Raw genomic sequence first — 20308 nt, forward strand, 5'->3', positions numbered from 1 at the left:
AATATACATCATGAAAGAGCTAAATCTTCCTATTGCAGTCCTTTCTTTAGACTTGATATGTTATATAAACTATTAATTAGCTATTTATTAACATGACGAAACCATAATCAACTCTTGATTGCCATCTTATGGGTCCGATTTTCATTACATTTTAATCCGATGATTGACTGTAAAAATTGATAATTGAGACTTTCTTTATTATCGTTACAGTATTAACAATAACAATTGAAGCTAAAGTGTTTTTAAAATAAGGTTTTCTCTGCTCTGAGTGAATTAATTTGACTGAAATTTTCAACATATTCCCTTTACATTATCTATTTTTTAAATTATTATAGCAAGAACTGCTAACACTTTATCTAATCTCCCATAATGTATCTTTAAAGTAACAAAGTCTCTAACTCGATACCATCCAAAGTCTTTGACATTTAAAACACAAATTATTTGTCAGTCTAAATCAAAATTGATGCTGTGATCTTACCAGGTAAAGGTGGGCTTCTGATATCCAATATTTAAGACAAAATAAATATTTTACCATTGGTACACGAATCATGTACCATAATGCGTTTCAGTGCCATTTGTAACAAGGGACTCGAAGAACGAGGCTACACATATTCTACAAGTCATGTCAAACAGTGACAACATATTCTTGTCTGGAGAGCATGCGCAAATAAATACTATCGGTGTAGACTGGAATAACCAGACACTAGAGATTGCCATTTACTTGAGACTTCTGGCATATTTCGCCGAAAATAACTGATTTGAAATAAGAGTTGAAACAGAAAACAGTTGAATTTAAATCAGTTTATATACATTCATATTACATTATTATATTAGGGATTTAGCTCCTTTAAGCTTTTATTCTCATGTTTATTCATATAGTACTGTGTGTGCGATTGAAAGAATTCAAATCCAATAGATCAATCAAGTCAAATAACACACTATTTATGGATAACAAATAACTATGGTTTATTTCACTGCAACGTTTCAACAAGATTTCACAAGTCATTATCAAGCACATAACACAATGCTTGATAACGACTTGTGAAATCTTGTTGAAACGTCGCAGTGAAATAAACCACAGTAATTGTTATCCATAAATAGTGTGTTATTGGATTATGTTCCAATTACTAAATGCCATTTAAAGAATAGATCAATCAAGTACTCTTTATGGTTATACTGTGATACTGATATTGGACCCTTTTGGGATCAATTTATTTTGAGATGAAAATGGCCTGAACCTCTTACTGTGCATATGGAATTAAATTTACTTAGTATTTGTTTTCAGTGCGTGATTTAAAATAACATTTTATCACACAATGTAATAGAATAAAATTGTATAAATAACTCCGCAGTTGGATATCATATTATGATCAATTTGTAAATCATTTATTGATCTCGTACTGTAAAACAATGAAAATATCACATATAAATTGATACTGACAGTAATACAACCCTCTTCATCCTGCTTTTATTTAAAATTACCTCTCTGGCTTGTATCAGGTCAAATTACCGTTCAGGCTCGTAGCGAGACCTTTCCCCACGCCAGTAATGGGTCAAATTATCCTTTTCACTAATAGCAGGCGTTAGGTCAATTTGCCTTTCTGACTGGTTACGGGTCAAATTACATTTCTGGTCAAATTATCATTCGGACTAGTAGCAGGTCAAATTACCTTTCTGACTAATAAGCGGTCACTTTACGTTTCTAACTAGTAACAGGTCAAATTTTCTGTCTGACAGGTGACATGTCAAATTAACTTTCTGACTAGTAATGCGCCAAATTACCTTTCTGACTAGTAACGAGTCAAATTACCTTTCAGACAGGTGACATGTCAAATTACTTATTTGACTAGTAATGGATCAAATTACCTTTCTGACTATAGTTCTGTATTTTGTATTTAATGATTATATGATGTATTTTATTATTATTTTTATTGAACAGCCATGGTTAGTTATAACGTGATTATTGGTGATACTATTACAAAAATAGCTCTATGGTTTAGTGGTGAGGGTGAGTAAACATTAAATATTATTTTATTATCTCAAGTTGCCATGGAAGTAAAGGAGTGGTTTGGCTGGTTGGGTTTAGAACTATTCTGCAGTTCTTGGATACGTAACCAATATGGTCGCAAGTTTGAAACTGACTTCTCATAAAAAAATAGTTGGGACCCATGGTGAGTAAGACTCACGGTTTTGGCCAAGATAGTTTCTCTGGATTTTCCTGCATGATTTCGCTCTGTCAGTGGTGCAGGACGGAGGGTGGGACAAGGAACAGTGTCAAGCTCTGTCAGTGGTGCAGGACGGAGGGTGGGACAAGGAACAGTGTCAAGCTCTGTCAGTGGTGCAGGACGGAGGGTGGGACAAGGAACAGTGTCAAGCTCTGTCAGTGGTGCAGGACAGAGGGTGGGACAAGGAACAGTGTCAAGCTCTGTCAGTGGTGCAGGACGGAGGGTGGGACAAGGAACAGTGTCAAGTCGTTGGAATTTGAAATAAGAGTAGACTGTAGTGCCGCTGTCCGGGCGAAATTTCCCTCATAGCACACTGTATGAAGGATATGCCCATCTTCATTAGCCCAGCATAGGAGCAGAACAGTAGGACGTTAATCCCCATTTCATTTCATTCAAAATTTGGCAAACTGTTTTACTTTGGTATTACCAAGATTATCAGGCCCGGAAATAACAGTTTTAAATGTACCTGACAACATGTCAGGCACTAATGAAATAGTACCTGACATTTTCAACTTAGTGCCAGATATGTACATGTATTAATAATATCAATAAAAAAGACAAATCAGTTCTGGACAAAATGACAGGCACCAGAGGTTTTGTGCCTGACAAAACCTGAATCTGTGCCTGACATTGTCTGTGACAGGTGCCTTATTTCCAGGTTTGAAGATATTTAACAATATATTTTAACATGTCTTTAAAGGTAGATTCTTTGAAATAAGAAACAAATTTTGCTTCTAATTTCTGCAGTTGGTCAATTTCACAGCCCATCAGTCAAACATGTCTGACACCAGGACCCTGGATTGAGACCACTGTCTGCCACCTGATCTCACGTTTCTTCACTTTGTTAAACGCTCCTGTGAAATAATGGGTTGAAACACCCGACTAAGTTTAATCATGAGCATTTTCTGCTTAGGAGGCTAAGTTTGATTGCTCAATGCTTTACAAAAATATAAATGTGTAATTGATTAATGTTAAAGTAAAATAGTCTAGCCGTCTTCGCGAGTATACTTTATTTACATTAAGTAAAAACATGAAGTATGATGGAGACAAACGATATGACACGCAGTGTATGTGCAGATCGAGACAAGTCTCATCAGTGTGCATGTCCAGTGATACGCACCCAGAGAGGGTTAAAGGGCCAATCCCGATAATACTTTAGAGAATAAAACTGCTTAATTTTTAATCATGAGCATTTTCTGCTTAGGAGGCTAAGTTTGATTGCTCGATGCTTTACAAAAATATAAATGTGTAATTGATTAATGTTAAAGTAAAATAGTCTAGCCGTCTTCGCGAGTATACTTTATTTACATTAAGTAAAAACATGAAGTATGATGGAGACAAACGATATGACACACATGAAGAATGGCTGCAGCGTGTACCGCAGTGTATGTGCAGATCGAGACAAGTCTCATCAGTGTGCATGTCCAGTGATACGCACCCAGAGAGGGTTAAAGGGCCAATCCTGATAATACTTTAGAGAATAAAACTGCTTAATTGTGTGTTAAAATCCCTTAATATCCTCTACCTTAGGGCCGAGCAACTAACTTAATATATGTGATACGCTTTCAAACAACTTAAACCCATCAGTCTTCATCTGGAAATGGAGACCGGCGCCCTAAGCTGTATTATGCGATGTCTGGATAAAACCAGACTTTTTTTATAAAAAAAATGTGTAGGTGAAATTTACCTTTCGTTATCAAGTACAGCACATGGGTCATTGATTGTATAGACCTCTAAATGAATGGGAATCGATTATCAGGTCACCCAACGAAAAAATTGACCCCAAATCTTAAAAGGGTTACGTGTCTGGATAAGCAGTTGTGACGTTCACGTCCAAACGACTTAATATTTTGTGCTGAAATTTGGAGACAAGTAAAATACACCATTCCTCTTTATTTTGGCGCTTAAATTCCATTCGTACTCAGACTTTTATTTTTAAGACGCTTTTCAAATCGGGATAGTCCCTTTAACTAACAGACGATAACAGACAGAACATAAGACCTAACAGCTTTATTTTACATGTAGAGCAGAACATGCATGTAATACAGTAATTTAGAAGTTTGAGACAAAAAATATCTAGATTTAGATAAGCTTTTGATTTCAATATTTGTCAATAGGACTAAATATATTTATAAACATTACAAATATATATATGGCGGCTTGAATCTATTTCAGTTTGTCATGATTAACGTGTCCATGTTTTTTTTAATGAAAAATGAAAGACTTTATTTATTTTTAAAATGTCAAGCAAAAATGGCCTTTGATAATTTCTAAATTGAAAAAATGGACTTTGTGTTAAAAACAAAATGGCCTTAGAAAGGCTTCACTGTCTAAGGCCATTTTTTGATCAACAAATTTTGAGCCCAGCAGATGTGTTATTTTTGGATTGATTGCTGCTTATTTCCAACATATTAGATTAGATGTCCCCCATCCCCTCCCTTGAAAAGGGGGCTGTTTAGGGCAGACCTTGACCAGCCTTAGCTATACTATTGTCCCTAAAGTGACCTAGTTGCCTTGATAGTAATTGTCTTTGTCAGATTGCAGGTAAAATTTGGGTAAATAATCGCCTTCATATGTTAATTCTTGGATTTAGATGCTTCATTTGAATTGTCAAATTTTTTTGTCGGCAGCTGAAGTTTCAGGAAATAATCTGTTCTAAACATAAACAAGATTGAGATAAGCCAAACCAATGTATAGCTGGTGCGATTTATTTCATCCTCAATGTTTCATGATACATATACAAATTGTCTCTAGCCATTATTTGTCTGGCTTCACAAATTGGTTTTTACCATCATTATCTTCAAGCTTGATCACAGATGTTTATTCTTTCTTTCTCAGGATGTTTTAAGTATTTATTTAATGCTGATAAATACAATTGAGATGTAACTATAGAAACAGCTGTGTGCGATATGGCCATTTTAAGTATTATCTGATCAGATAAGATCTATGATGTAATATATATATATAAAATATGGATAATTTCAATCAGGTGCATGGTCAGAAGGGGGTCTGGACCCACCCCAGCTCGCGCAGAGCATAGTTTGTTACTCCTACATTCACCAAAATAAGGCGGGGTCACGATGGCTAAGTGGGTAAGATGCTGGCTCGCTAGTCTGGAGGTTGGGTGTTCAGTCCCTGCATTGGCAGAGAAAGTTCATCCAGATTTTGCAGCGTCGTTCCCCCTTGTAAGTGATGCAGGACGAAAAACTGAAGTCCCGTGTACGCATTGGCATGCACGTAAAAGATCCCTTGACACTTGGAATTTGATATAAGAGTAGGCCATAGGGCAACTGTCCAGAAAAATTTCCCTCATAGGACACTGTATGGTGTATGCCCGTCTTCATTAGCCCAGATCACAGCAGAACAGTAGGATGTTAAACCCCATTTCATTTCATTTCATCAAAATAACGTCAAACAAAATAACGTTGAACAAAATAACGTGCAAATAATTGCCACCGTTTGGCATCAAAATGAGCAGAAATATGGTCTCAGATCTTAATCCCCAGACGTCATGTCAAACTTGACATGCCTTCAGATGCTAATCAAATTACTGAGCACGTCCAGGTCAAAGCTTGACCAAACTTACTGTATCTATATAGTAAGTGCAGGAGGACCACACTACAAACAAAAAAAAACTGATAAGACAAACCTGCAGACAAGACAAACTACACAGACATTGCAAGAAATTAATAACAAATATCAAATCAGGTGAATGGGGGCCATTCATAAACACCTGTAATAATACGAGCTTCTCTCAAACTGAAAAAAAAATTGACGGTATTGGCTTTTGTCGTCTACTGACTGGCGATAGTCTGTCAGTTGATGTCATGAGTGAGAAAACAATAATAAGAGCGATAATCCGGATAGAATTTGGGAAAATGCTAAAAACTGATAAATAAAGTGTAGTGAGCAGAATGGAGCAAAGCCCAACAAGAAGAACATTCTATATCATGGGTGATCAACCTTTTACATCGGGGGATTGGATGGCCGAATGGTTAGCACGCGTGTGCTGTATCATACGGTCTGTCATTGAGTCAACTGGCGGGGTTTCGATTCCCGTGTTGTACGTGAGAAAGAGTAGGGTCGCCTGTCCAACCCCGTGGGTTTTCTCCGGGTCCTCTGGTTTCCTCCTACCGCTAAAGACCCTCACATGCAAGCGAATTATTAAAATAAAATTGAACCATATGTTAGTCCCAAAATGACCTTGTTTGTGTCTAGTGGACGTTAAACCCCATTTCCTTCCTTACCTTTTACATTCCATGTATGAAATATTCTGTACGACTTCAGATATACCAAGAGATTAAATTAAAGGACTTGTGAACTGTAAATCTCAAAAAGTAATATCAGTCCACAAATATTGAACCAATCTTATTGTATCTATATCGGGGATGGCCAACTTTTTATATTTCATATGCCAAATATTATCTATACAACTTCAGATATACCATATAATATCAAAAGATTAATTTAAAGGGATCGTTAATCCCTTGCCAACTATGATATTGTAAACTTTAAATCTCAAAAAAGTAATATCATTCCAAAAATGGTTCAATTCTGTTTAGTATCTACAAATATATGATGGATCTGGCATTCACTGCAGGATGTAGTCCAAGTCTGGGGGGTTTGGATGGCGGAATGGTTAGCCTGTGCACGTTATATCATAAGGTCTGACTTTCAGTCAAGTGGCATGGTTTCGATTCCCAGATTATGTTAGTCCCGAAATGACCTAGTTTGTGTCGAGTGGAGTTACCCCCCCTCTCTCTCTCTCTATCTCTATCTCTCCCCCCTCTCTCACTCTCTCTCTCTCTCTCTCCAAAAAAGCCAGCACCGATTGAATTCATATTTTCATATTTAGCTGTAAAAATATTTATATTTTTTTTCGAAAAATGTAAATGAAGCACGATCTTTAAGTAAAAATATAAACAGAGATAGAATGATTATTTACATTAGATCAATATTATCATAAGATGTAGTATGCCATCCTCATCCATGTAGAATCAGTTGTCACGATAGATATAGTTCAATTTCTATTTTTACGCTTAAAAAAAAAAACACATTAAATTGAGATAATTGAAATTTGTCATGTTTTTGGAAAATTATCTAATCTTAGATAAAGAAAATGCAAGAAAAGTTGACCTGTCAAAGAAACATATTGATTTTCAGGAATTTCTGATGATTACTGCCATAGTTATGGTCCATAACCACTTCAAAATATCTTGTGGGTGCTATAGAGGCTCATGTTATTATCAGATTGACTTATATCAAACTTATAAACATTGTTTATCTGGTTGCGTGCGATTCTCAGTTTTTAATGTTTTTTAAATGCTCCCATTACAATAAATATATGACAACCCTTACTTTGTCTAGCAACCTATCTTTGTAGTAAATGTCATATAACAAAGCCAAATAAAAAAACTGTCTACAAATGATAAATCTATTTCTATTCCTTTTTTCTTAAAATAACTTTCAAATTCAATGTTATTTAAGCTACTTGTTGACCTTTTTCTATTGGACTATGATTATCTTTTCCAATAATTCTCGAAATAAATTCTAACCTTTGGAGTTGAATTTCATTTGTCATTACCATCCAACCAATAAAATCAAACATGACTGCCATATTGATCAGAGACGGGTGAAATTAATTGAAAGTCTATGAATTTATACTAGAGATTGACTTTCCAATAATAGTCAAAACTAAATTAATTTCATCTTGATGAAAGAAATGAATCATTTGAAATTCAGCGAATGGTTGCTTATTAGGGGTTGGAGTGGCCGAATGGGTTAAGGTTTGATGTTATTGAGAAAAGTGGATGGCCGAATGGTTAGTGTGTGGGCGTTGTATCATAAGGGCTATCATTGAGTCAATTGGCGTGGTTTCTATTCCCCGCTTGTACATGACAAGGAGTAGGATTGCCTGTTTAACCTCATGGGTTTTCTCTGGGTCCCCTGGTTTCCTCCCACTAATAAAGACCCCTACGTGCAGGTGAATTCCTGGAATAATATTGATCCATATATTAGTCCCGAAAGGGATGTTAAACCCCATTTCTCTCGCTCTGTGATATATGTAGCATATTAAACTAATGGCTTTTTCAAGGTCTTGTTCATCAAGACTATATAATGTTTTAATGGAAACCGTCCTGATTATCAATGATGTAACTTTTTTTCATCTACGTTCTCAAAATTGATTCAAAACAAGCTATATATGTAAATGGTCCACCTTGTCAGAATGATCAACTGTATAATAACTACTCTTTTATCTTTCATAAAGTCAGGTTAGGAAACCCCAGTGTCCATTATAAACCAAGAAATAGCTGACTGTCCCTGAAGGCAACCAAGCTATTTTCTATTTAGATGTGCTTCATTATAGATAACTGTTAAAGAGCACTTTACCTCTTCAATCAGAAAGATAAGGAATTTGAGATGAATTGGTTATGTGTCTAGATAGAGAGTGAATTTAGTAAGCTTGACTGCTGGTGATCAAGAAGAGACAGAAGATTATTGAACCACTTAGATTGCATTGTCCGACTTTTTCGTCGGTATTATCTATGTATAATCAACTATTACAGCTGAAAACGGAAGTACCCATCAATCGTTATTTATGTATATTTTAAAGGAAAATGTTTAATAAAGAGTTACCGTGAACTGAATAAGTTTGTTCATTAAGAAGATAGGTCGGACATAATAACTAACCTACTCCAATGCTTTTTCTTGGAAGCGTAGTAACTTCTCAGCCATGCAAAATACTGTAGGCAGGTTTTCCTTATTTGCAAGAGAGCCGTCCATGTGTCACAAAAGTGAACAGTGGTTTCCCCTTGTCAGTGGAGTAGGACAGCGGGCCTGACAAGGAATAATGTCTAGTCATTCAGATGGGACAGAAAATCAAAGTCCTGTGAACATGTTGGTGTGCAAATAAAAGAACAATTGACAGCAATGTAATTTGAATCGAAATAAGCGTAGGCCGGGCAAAATTTCCCTCATGGCACACAGTATGGCGTAAGCCCGTCTTCATTATCCCAGTTGATACAGAAAAGTGGGAATCTAAATCAGTTTATATACATTCATATTACATTATTATATGCGTTGCGACCCATTTGTACCCCTTGCTAGTTGCTAAAGATTAGCGATTTAGCTCCTTTAACTCAAAACATAAGACAGCTTTTAAAGTCTTAGTGTGATTTTTTAAATCTTGCTCTTTAGGATTTGTTGATATTTTATAGCTATCACGATGGAACTTTGCTGATGATGGGTGTTATTTGGACTAAGGTTTTATAATTAATCATAATTATTTCCTTGGGGAAGATGGTAATCCCTCTTTAACGGAGCTAAACCTAAATCACATATTAAAATTCAATATTGATTCATTTCAATAAAAATTGATGTTGATATCTTGCAGCGAAAGAATAGGATCCTGATATTCTATGTATTCTAGGGTTTTGGGCGCCATATGTAATGAAGGAAAAAAAAACATATCCTACAAGACAAAGTCGGAAGTAATTACAAATGGCTGATTAAACATACATTATGCAAGAGCTAAATCTGCCTATCGCAGGTCTTTCTTTAGGCCTGAAATCTTATCTAAAATATGAATTAGACTTTAATTAACTTGTCCAGACCATAATCAACTCTTGATGTCAAGGCTAGCCTTCGATATCGACTGGATTAGAATCCAATATGCTGCAAACGCTCATTGATAATTAAATCAAAACAATGGATAATCGAGACTATGCTTTTTAACATACTAACTTTAGTAATGATGAACAAGGCTAGGAAGAGAAATTTACAAAGCTGATATCTCGGTTCATAATGGACCAATTTAACTGAAATTTTCAACAAATTACCTTTTTATTATCTATATATTAACTATTAAAGCGAGAACTGTCAGCTCTTTATTTTATCTCCCATAATGTATCTTTAACAAATGACTTCACATATTTCTCGAAAGATAATTGATTAGAAATTACAATAGATTTTTTAACAATTGAATATAAATCACTTTATATACATTCATATTACATTAATATTTGCTTTTAAATCCATTTTCGTCTGTTTTAAGTTTCAAAAGAATAAAGTCATACACCCTTTAAGAATGCTGTCCCAAGTAGTCTATTCATATGATTGAGAATCTGAGAATAATGGGAAATATTGAAAAGATCAGACAAATCTTTACTTTAGGAGACTTTGAGAGTTAATAATCCCAATGAAAAGTCGTAGAAATGATCAATACGTCTTTTATAAACATGAAACTCTTGACTTGATAAACATGTTTATGTCTGAAATCTACAACAATGTCTTATAAATGGTTGGTTCTCGTGTCTGATTTCTGTCTACCTTATTCTTCTTGACTTTCACCTTCATCTGGTCTTCTGAACTTCCAATAGGAGAAAGAGAGAGACACAACAGGGGAATCGAAACCTCGCCAGTTGACTCAATGACAGACCTTACGATACAGCGCGCACATGCTAACCATTCGGCCATCCAACCCGCCACTTCTAATAGGGTAGTTGCAGGGCTCAAGTTGTCATATTAAACATGCAATATGTAAGAGCTAAAAGAACTAAATTGCAGGGGTTTTTTTTAGCTTAAAATGTTATATAAATTATTAATTAGAAATTTATCCACATGACAAGCCGGGGGGATTGAATGGCCGAATGGTTAGCACGTGCACGCTGTATCATAAAGCCTGTCATTGAGTCAACTGGCGTGGTTTCGAATCCCCGGTTGTACGTGACAAGGAGTAGGGTCGCCTGTCCAACCTCGTGGGTTTTCTCCACGTCCTCTGGTTTTCTCCCACTGCTAAAGACCCCTACGTGCAAGCGAATTATTGGAATAAAATTAAACCATATGTTAGTCCCGAAATGACCTAGTTTGTGTTGAGTGAACGTTAAACCCCATCTCTTTCTCTCACATGACAAGCCAATAGTCAACTCTCTAGAACATCGTATGGTTGGTATTTTGAACGACCATACGCTGTCACTTGTCAGGTCCTCTGTCCAGCACCACTGACAAGGGGTATCCACGCAAAAAAATTCAAATGAACTTTATCAGCCAATGCAAGGGTTAAACACGGGACCTCCAGTTTAGCGGACCAACATCCTACTCACTGATCACCTTCAGTTCTCTGATTTCCTCCAACTTTTCAAAAAAAGATACATGGAAGCAAATGAATGGAATTAGATGTACAATATTATTCCCCAAAATAACTCCAAATTGTGTTGAGTGGAAGGTAAGCCAATTTTGAAATGAAATGAAATGAAATGAGGTTTAACGTCCTACTGTTCTGCTCCTAACCTGGGCTAATGAAGACGGGCATACGCCATACAGTGTGCTATGAGGGAAATTTTGCCCAGGCAGCGGTGCTACGGCCTACTCTTATGTCGAATTCCAACTGCCATGGGATCTTTTACGTGCATGCCAATGTGTACACGGGACCTTGGTTTTTCGTCCCATCCAAACGACTAGACAGCTGTCCTTGTCAGGCCCTAAACCCATTTTGTCTGTCTTTAAACATGACAAAATATTAAACATACATTATGCAAGCAGGTCTTTCTTTAGGCCTGAAATGTTATCTAAATTATTAATTAGACATTATTTAACTTATCCAGACCATAATCCACTCATGATGTCATCTGTAGCCTGCGATATTTACTGAATTAGAATTCTATCTGCTGCACAACGCTTAAATCAAAAAATGGATAATCGAGACTATGGTTTTTATCGTACCGACTTTAGTAATGATGATCAAGGCTAGACCCAAAATTCAGTCGCTAAATTCTCAGTTCAGAGTGGATCAATTTGACTGAAACTTTCAGCAAATTCCCTTTACATTATCTAGTTTTTAACTATTATAGTGAGAACCGCCATCTCTTTATCTAATCCCCATAATGTATCTTTAAGAAACATTCATTCATTTCGAATGAAATTCGATGATTTAAACAAATGGCTAAGATTGACCAGTATGAATTAAGGAAAAATTCCCCAAAATAATCCCAAATTGTGTTGAGTGGACGGTAAACCCATTTTATCAGTCTTTGAACGTGACAAAATATTAAAGAACATTCGTTCACTTTGAATGAAATTAGATGATTTATATGAATGGCTAGGTTTAAATAGTATGAATTAAGGAAGTTATAAAGTCATGAGCAGACGTGGCAAAACAGGAAGATGAAGAAATAGATTAATCTTATCTTAACTGATTAGATATAAATGGTGTTTAGGCCAGACTAAGTTTTTTTTTTTCGTGTTTCTTTTTTTCTTCCTCAAAATTGTCTAAATGAAGTCAGGAAAAACGCAAGATGTTTTTTTGAGGGGATATTTAAAGATTTCAAAGAATATTTAGTTTTAGCATACACAAGGGTTGGATGGCCGAATGGTTAGCGTGCTGTATCATAAGGCCTGTCTTTGAGTCAACTGGCGTGGTTTCGAATCCCCGGTTGTACGTGACAAGGAGTACAAGGAGTAGGGTTGCCTGTCCAACCTCGTGGGTTTCCTCCCACTGCTAAAGACCCCTACGCGCAAGCGAATTATTGAAATGAAATTAAACTATATGCTAGTCCCAAAATGACCTAGTTTGTGTCGAATGGACGTTACCCCCCCCCCCCTCTCTCTCTCTCTCTTTTTAGAATACAAGCAATTTTTAAAAGAAATTTTCCCAAAGAAGGGCATTGGCTCCCTTATCATATTTTCCCTGTTTCGCATTTCAGATTTTGAAAAATACACCATATTAATTAAATTGAATATTGACGATTTTAAACTTTTTTTTGTCTATCGCCTTTTGCAGAAAGCAGGGTATGCTTTAAATGTCTTTGTTCTCCTATTCATCAAATCTATTGGAACACAATAACTCGACTCCTAATTGATGTAGAATGTTCATCAGTTGAACATCTTGACTGATGTTCAATTGTTCGTCAATGCTTTGGAACATGCATGATAACTTGATTCCAATAGAGTGAGAGAGATGGAACCTAAATACAAATGCTAACCTCAGAGTTGTTGAGTTGAGGTGTTTATTAGGATAAATGATAAATGTATTTTGGTTGTTTTTTTGGTAGGGTTTTATTTTTCCAATTTCTGAAATATTTGCGTAGGATGCATCATGAAACTAATTAAGAAATGGTTGCAGGAATACATTCTTCTTTCTTGATCCTAGTTCATAGAATATCTGACGTGATCCATCTTCTCTCTAGAAATATATTTATAGCTCTACTAACCATGTAGGAGAAATATACTTAACATGATGTTTAGTTTGTCTGACCATTTTACCTTTTCTAATGTACTCATAAATCTTGAGATTATTTTAAAGTCTTAATGTGCTCGATTGGTCCAGAAATATCTCAAAGTGTCACGTTTTCTTTGAGTTTTTTTTTCTTTGATTCAATTTTTTCTGGTTATATTTAAATTTGAATGGATTTTAAAGGAACTAAATCCATTTGACAGTTGTTGAGAAAAAAACATTTTATATGAAAAGTGTGAGTTTAGACAGTCTGACGCTAGTGAGATAGTTAGAAATGAAAAAGTTTTTTTAAGAGCTACCATCATTTGAAATATTGATGTGTCGATACCTATTCTTGTATCTGGACTCGAATATAACATTCATTTTCTTCAGCTACTGCAATTTACACATTAACAGAACAGAGTTTTTGTGGGATACAATCACTAGTTTTATTCTAAAAGCACAACATTTCGACAAGTATCCTCTTATCGTTATAAAGCACAATGACATTTAGTGAGAGAGAGAGAGAGAGAGAGAGAGAGGGAGAGATAGCTGTATTTAACATCCGCTTCCACCGAAGTGATATCGCTGACCCGCTGCTAGCTTCGGAAGAGGAAATCCTAGAGTGGGAGTCCGCCAGGTGGCATATTAATTTGACATTTAGGTCAATATATATGAAATTCATAGTGAAACCATTTACATAGATTACACGTTTTATAGAAACAGAATTAAGTGAATCTTTTTATACTGTTATTTAGGGTCGTGGGGAAGGCCTCCTACCCCAGGCCTCCTACCTAGATGCACCATTAGGTATACTGTTATTTAGGGTCGTGGGGAAGGCCTTCTACCCCAGGCCTCCTACCTAGATGCACCATTAGGTATACTGTTATTTAGGGTCGTGGGGAAGGCCTAGGCCTCCTACCTAGATGCACCATTAGGTATACTGTTATTTAGGGTCGTGGGGAAGGCCTAGGCCTCCTACCTAGATGCACCATTAGGTATACTGGTATTTAGGGTCGTGGGGAAGGCCTAAGCCTCCTACCTAGATGCACCATTAGGTATACTGGTATTTAGGGTCGTGGGGAAGGCCTAGGCCTCCTACCTAGATGCACCATTAGGTATACTGGTATTTAGAGGCGTGGGGAAGGCCTAGGCCTCCTACCTAGATGCACCATTAGGTATACTGGTATTTAGGGTCGTGGGGAAGGCCTAGGCCTCCTACCTAGATGCACCATTAGGTATACTGGTATTTAGGGGCGTGGGGAAGGCCTAGGCCTCCTACCTAGATGCACCATTAGGTATACTGGTATTTAGGGGCGTGGGTAAGGCCTAGGCCTCCTACCTAGATGCACCATTAGGTATACTGGTATTATTCTCCACATCTATTAGTGATGTGGGGGGATGGATGGCCGAATGGTTAGCACATGCACGTTGTATCATAAGGTCTGTCATTGAGTCCACTGGTGTGGTTTCGATTCCCTGGTTGTACAAGACAAGGAGTAGGGTAGTCTGTCTATCCTTGTAGGGTTTTTCTGGGTCCTCCGGTTTCCTCTCACTGCTAAAGACCCCTACGCGTAAACAAATTATTGAAATAAAATTGAACCATATGTTAGTCTCAAAATGACCTAATTTGTGTCGAGTGGACGTTAAACCCCATTTCTCTCTATCTCTCTATTAGTGCTGTTATCACAGTATAGGTAGCCTTGATGACCGTGACTGATAACCTGTTTCTATTCTACAGACAGGAACCAAATACAAGTTCATTTCCATCTATTTAATCAATTACACCAGAGGGTATTGGATGGTCAAGTGGTCATCCTGGTACTTGACAAGGTGTAAGGTTGCCTTCCTGTCAGCCTAACCTTTGGGGTTTTCTCTGAATTTTGGATTTAAGCGGCGTTTACATTCAATGGTCACATCCGACCCCAACTCGTCAAACAAATGGTCAGATGGACAGCTTGTTGTATGAATAGGACCAGTTCAATTCTCATCTGACAGACTCATTCAATAATGGCCAATCAAATTGCTTAATACAGTGTATGACATCATATCTGACTTGCAACCAGAATTCCTGCTAATTTTTTTTTTATCTATTAAAGGTGACCTATTCTGTTCTCAAATAGATCTAAAACTATCCGCGACTGAATTTGAGCATCTAATAACTCTGACACGGAAATGACTTTTATTGTGACATGACGACAGACAATTATGCCTCCATTAAGTGTCCTAATGTACATATATGACAGGAGACGACATGAAATTGAATAGGCCATTTATTATCAATAAATGAGAGGAAAATGTAATATAACATAAAAACAATAATGCAATAAAAATATTATGGAACCCACAGCATCATAATGATGCTTTTTTAAACTTCCTACTTTAAACGACGCCATTTTATTCAGTTACTAAGAACAAACAAATAACGCAGCACAGGGATCATTTTGCCATACAACGCATATAACCATTGTATCGTATAACCAGCCTTCCGATATGTTGTATTCAATGTTTTTTTATATGCATTGGTTGTATGGTCTTAACACGCAACTTGTTGTCAAAAGACTGTTGAAACTTGATTTAATAATATATATATATGGTTCTAGCTGTGTTTGTGTCAGACTTCTACCATGTGTACTAAATAATATTCTCTGTTTTTTGTTTATGTCTTTTTTTTATGTATTAATGTGTTGTGATTGTTGTAATTATATATTAGTTGTACTTATGTAAAGCGCCTGAGAGCAGCTCGCTGAGTTGAATTGTTGGAGCTATATAAATCAATTATTTTTTATTATTTTTTTTTTTTTTTTTTTAGGTGATTCGATGGTACATTCGATTTTAGGAAATCGCCAGTTTATTATATTCCTTAGTACCTTACTGGTGACATTACCATTATCATTATACAGAAATATTTCACGCTTAGGAAAGGTAGGAATTATTATTTTCATTAGCTTGAAAACGTTGAGAGAATACTCTTCGAAACGTCGCCTAAATAAATCAGTCGCTGTTTTCCATAAGTATGTGTTATGGTTTATTTATTATTTTAGGATTAGAATTTCCTACAGAATCTTAGACTTGTGACGATTGGGTGGCCGACTGGACTAATGTGTATGCTTTAGATCATAAGGTCTGTTATAGAGTCAAGTGGGTGACAAGAAGTTGGGTCGTCTGTCCAGCCATATCGGTTTTCTCCTAGTCCTCGGGGTTTACTCCCACAGCTAAGCACAAGCATATTAATACTAATATTTGTGACTGTTGTTTGTTTGTTTGTTTGTTTGTTTGCCCGTCTGTCTGTTCAGGGTTGGCAGCTACACTAGGTCTGTCCAGAGGCTGAAATTTGGTGTATTTGGGAAGCTCGAACCAGGAAGTAACATAGCTCTGGTGGTGATGGACTACCACTTCCAGTTCATGACTATACCCGTACTACACCAAGTCAGTCGCTAGTTATTGAAATAAAATTGAACCATATGACCTAGTGTGTGTAAATTAGACGTTCATCCCCATTTCTCTCTATATATAGACATATGAATTCTAAATCCTTAAGTTTTCAAAAACGCATTACTGTTAAAATGTGACATTAATTTAGATCATTATGGGATGTCTGGTAGAATTTGTAGCATAATCTGAGGATTATATAAACAATAAGTCTACATGTGAATTACGGAGAAATAGCCACACATACACGTTTATTTCATGTAATTTAGCGGGGTTGGGTTCATGGTCTAGTGGTTTAACACATGCGCATGAAATCACAAGGTCTGTCATTGAGTCATTGACACCTAGTTTGTGTCAAGAGGACGTTAAACCCCATTTCTTTCTTTCTTTCATGTAATTTGAATAATTTTTTATCACACTTACAATCTGATTAAAACACAGATCCAATTTCGTTTCGATTTTACTTGTCTTTACTACACTTGGATCTGGAAGCATTGTTATTTAACTTGTGTTCTGCTTGAAATGAGGGTTCAGCCAATCAAATGGTCTGTCGAATCGAGCGGTTGACCTTTTTTGTGCGGAACTGTGGGTAGACATTAGCGGCAATAGAAATCAAAACAAAGCAAAAGTAGATAAAAAATATATGGCGGTCGATAATTGGTTAATCGAATGACTGACGTAATCGGGTCAAATGTCGATTGCTTGGTACCTGACGTAATAGAAGTGAACTCCCACTATAACTTGTTAGATCTACATATGTAGTGTAGGCCATCGAAATGATTAACCGTTTGATCGATTTCAAATAAATCACCTGCCCATCGGTGCCAATGGAGTAGGATAATGTTGACATATTTCCGTTTGTGATCAATAATAAATAACCAACGTTTAATTTATTGTTTCAGTGGGCGTTGTTATCCATACTGCTGATATTTTTCATATTAGTGGGTATAACAGTTCGATTAGCTACTTTTGCCAAAGATATGTAAGTACTATTTATTTTTAGTACCAATTTAAGTTTAGTTTCTATCCTTAAAAGTACAAAATGACAACCAACTGTAATCCCACCCCAACAGTACAAAAGTTCAACCGTACATCATTCAAGATAAAATCCCAACTAGTTCAAAGCCCCCGATCATATAACATCCTGACAGATCTTAATCCCATCAGGTCAAAATATCAACTATACATAATCCCATCAGGTCAAAATATCAACTATACATAATCCCATCAGGGCAAAATATCAACTATACATTATCCCATCAGGTCAAAATATCAACTATACATAATCCCATCAGGGCAAAATATCAACTATACGTAATCCCATCAGGGCAAAATATCAACTAGGCCTATACATAATCCCTAACTTGATCAGTGGAAAATCCTACACATATGTAAGCCCACTATTATAATACATAACCCAACCATTATAATATCCCGTCCCTATAAGGCCTACCAGTATAAAATCCCACACCTACATAAGGCCTACCAGTATAAAATCTCACCCCTACATAAGGCCTACCATTATAAAATCCCACCCCTACATAAGGCCTACCATTATAAAATCCCACCCCTACATAAGGCCTACCAATATAAAATCCCATCCCTACATAAGGCCTACCAGTATAAAATCTCACCCCTACATAAGGCCTACCAGTATCAAATCCCACACCTACATAAGACCTACCAGTATAGAATCCCACCCCCCACATAAGGCCTACCAATATAAAATCCCACCCCTACATAAAGCCTACCAGTATAGAATCCCACCCCCCACATAATGCCTACCAGTATAAATCCCCCCCCCTACATAAGGCCTACCAGTATAAAATCTCACCCCTACATAAGGCCTACCAGTATAAAATACCACCCCTACATAATCCTCATCCCTACAATATTCAAACCTACCAAACTTACCATCCATACCAAATTCCCCGATCACATTTAATTCATATCTAAGAACCAAGGCCACACAAATTTATTTTTCTGTTCTTTGGGAACAATTATAATAATTTTGCTTCTTAATTAGTTTTTCAGGAAAAAGAGACACATTTTAATTTAAAAACCAATGAGTGGTTTGTTGTGCTGTTCAAAAGTTTTAAGTTCCAAATTTTTAAGCTTTGAAATTTTAAACAAGACATCTTTCACAAGATACAAATGGCTATTTTATTCATTTGAAATGATATTGAAGCATATGACCTAGTCTGTGCAAAGTAGACGTTAACCCCCATTTCTCTCGGGGGTTGGATGGCGAATGGTTAGCACGTGTCCTCTATCATACGGTCTGTCGTTGAGTCAACTGGTGTGTTTTCGATTTCCCTGTTGTACGTGACAAGGAGTAGGGTCATTAGTCCAACCTCGTGGGTTTTTTCCGGGACCTCAGGTTTCCTCCCACTGCTAAAGACCCTTACACGCAAGTGAATTATTGAAATAAAATTGAACCATGTGTTAGTCCCGAAATGACCTACTCTGTGCCCAATGGACCTAAAACCCTCTCTCTCTCTCCTCTCTCTCTCTCTCTATCTCTCAAAATACGAATTCTAAATCCTTAAGGATGTTTGCGAAATATTTGCACAAGTTTTCAAAAGGGCATTATTGTTAACTTTAACTTTTGAAACAAAACATCTTTCATGTGATTCAAGTGCCTATTGTATTCATCTAGCCTATTCTAGACTCTGAGGCACAGAAAATCAATTTTGATGTGACCTAAGAATAGACATGTTGATTATATAAAAGATTTATATTGTTGCCATGTTAAAGAATATAATATATGTATTATACAAATTACTTGTCTTGTGTTTTCAGACCTGCCACTCCAAATGCCTGGCAGTTTGGTAATTACAATGTCACTCAAGCTATTGCTATCTTAGCATTCGGTGAGTGTTTGTTATCTTTAGGTCGATGTAAGACCTATGTTACATAAAGATAAAAGTACATTTAAAGGGGCTAAATCGCTAATATTTGGGACCTAGAAATTGACACAAATGGGTCGCTACGCATATAATAATGTAATATGAATGTATATAAACTGATTTACATTCAATCGTTTCTGTTTCTACTCTAATTTCTAATCGGTTATGTTCGGCGAAATACGCCAGAAGTCTCAATCAAATGGCAATCTCTAGTGTCTGGTAATTCCACTTTACACCGATAGTATTTATTGCGAATGCTCAACAGATAAGAATATGGGGTAACCGTCTGACATGACTGGTGAAATATACCTAGCCTCGTTTTTTGAGTCCCTTATTACAAATGGCACTGAAACGCATTATGGTACACGATTCGTGTACCAATGGTAAAATGTTTATTTTGTCTTAAATATTGGATATCAGAAGCCCACCTTTTCCCAGTAAGATCACACCATCAATGTTGATTTAAATTGACAAATAATTTGTGTTTTCAATGTCGAAGATTTTGGATGATATTGAGTTAGAGACTTAGCTGC

General features: G+C 36.4%; 1 protein-coding gene across 2 annotated transcripts in view; it reads left to right on the forward strand.

The window, feature by feature from the left end:
- Positions 1–20308, forward strand: part of LOC126831940 (putative sodium-coupled neutral amino acid transporter 11) — a 109983-nt gene that overhangs the window by 83383 nt on the left and 6292 nt on the right. For both annotated transcript variants that reach the window (XM_050562598.2, XM_050562597.2), the window contains exons 6-9: positions 1940–2008; positions 16247–16359; positions 17769–17848; positions 19669–19739. In XM_050562598.2, coding sequence (XP_050418555.1) covers positions 1940–2008; positions 16247–16359; positions 17769–17848; positions 19669–19739 — 333 coding nt within the window. The remainder of the gene's footprint in view (positions 1–1939; positions 2009–16246; positions 16360–17768; positions 17849–19668; positions 19740–20308) is intronic.

The sequence above is a fragment of the Patella vulgata genome, chromosome 9 (assembly GCF_932274485.2).
Source record: "Patella vulgata chromosome 9, xgPatVulg1.2, whole genome shotgun sequence".
NCBI classification, from domain to species: Eukaryota; Metazoa; Mollusca; class Gastropoda; family Patellidae; genus Patella; species Patella vulgata.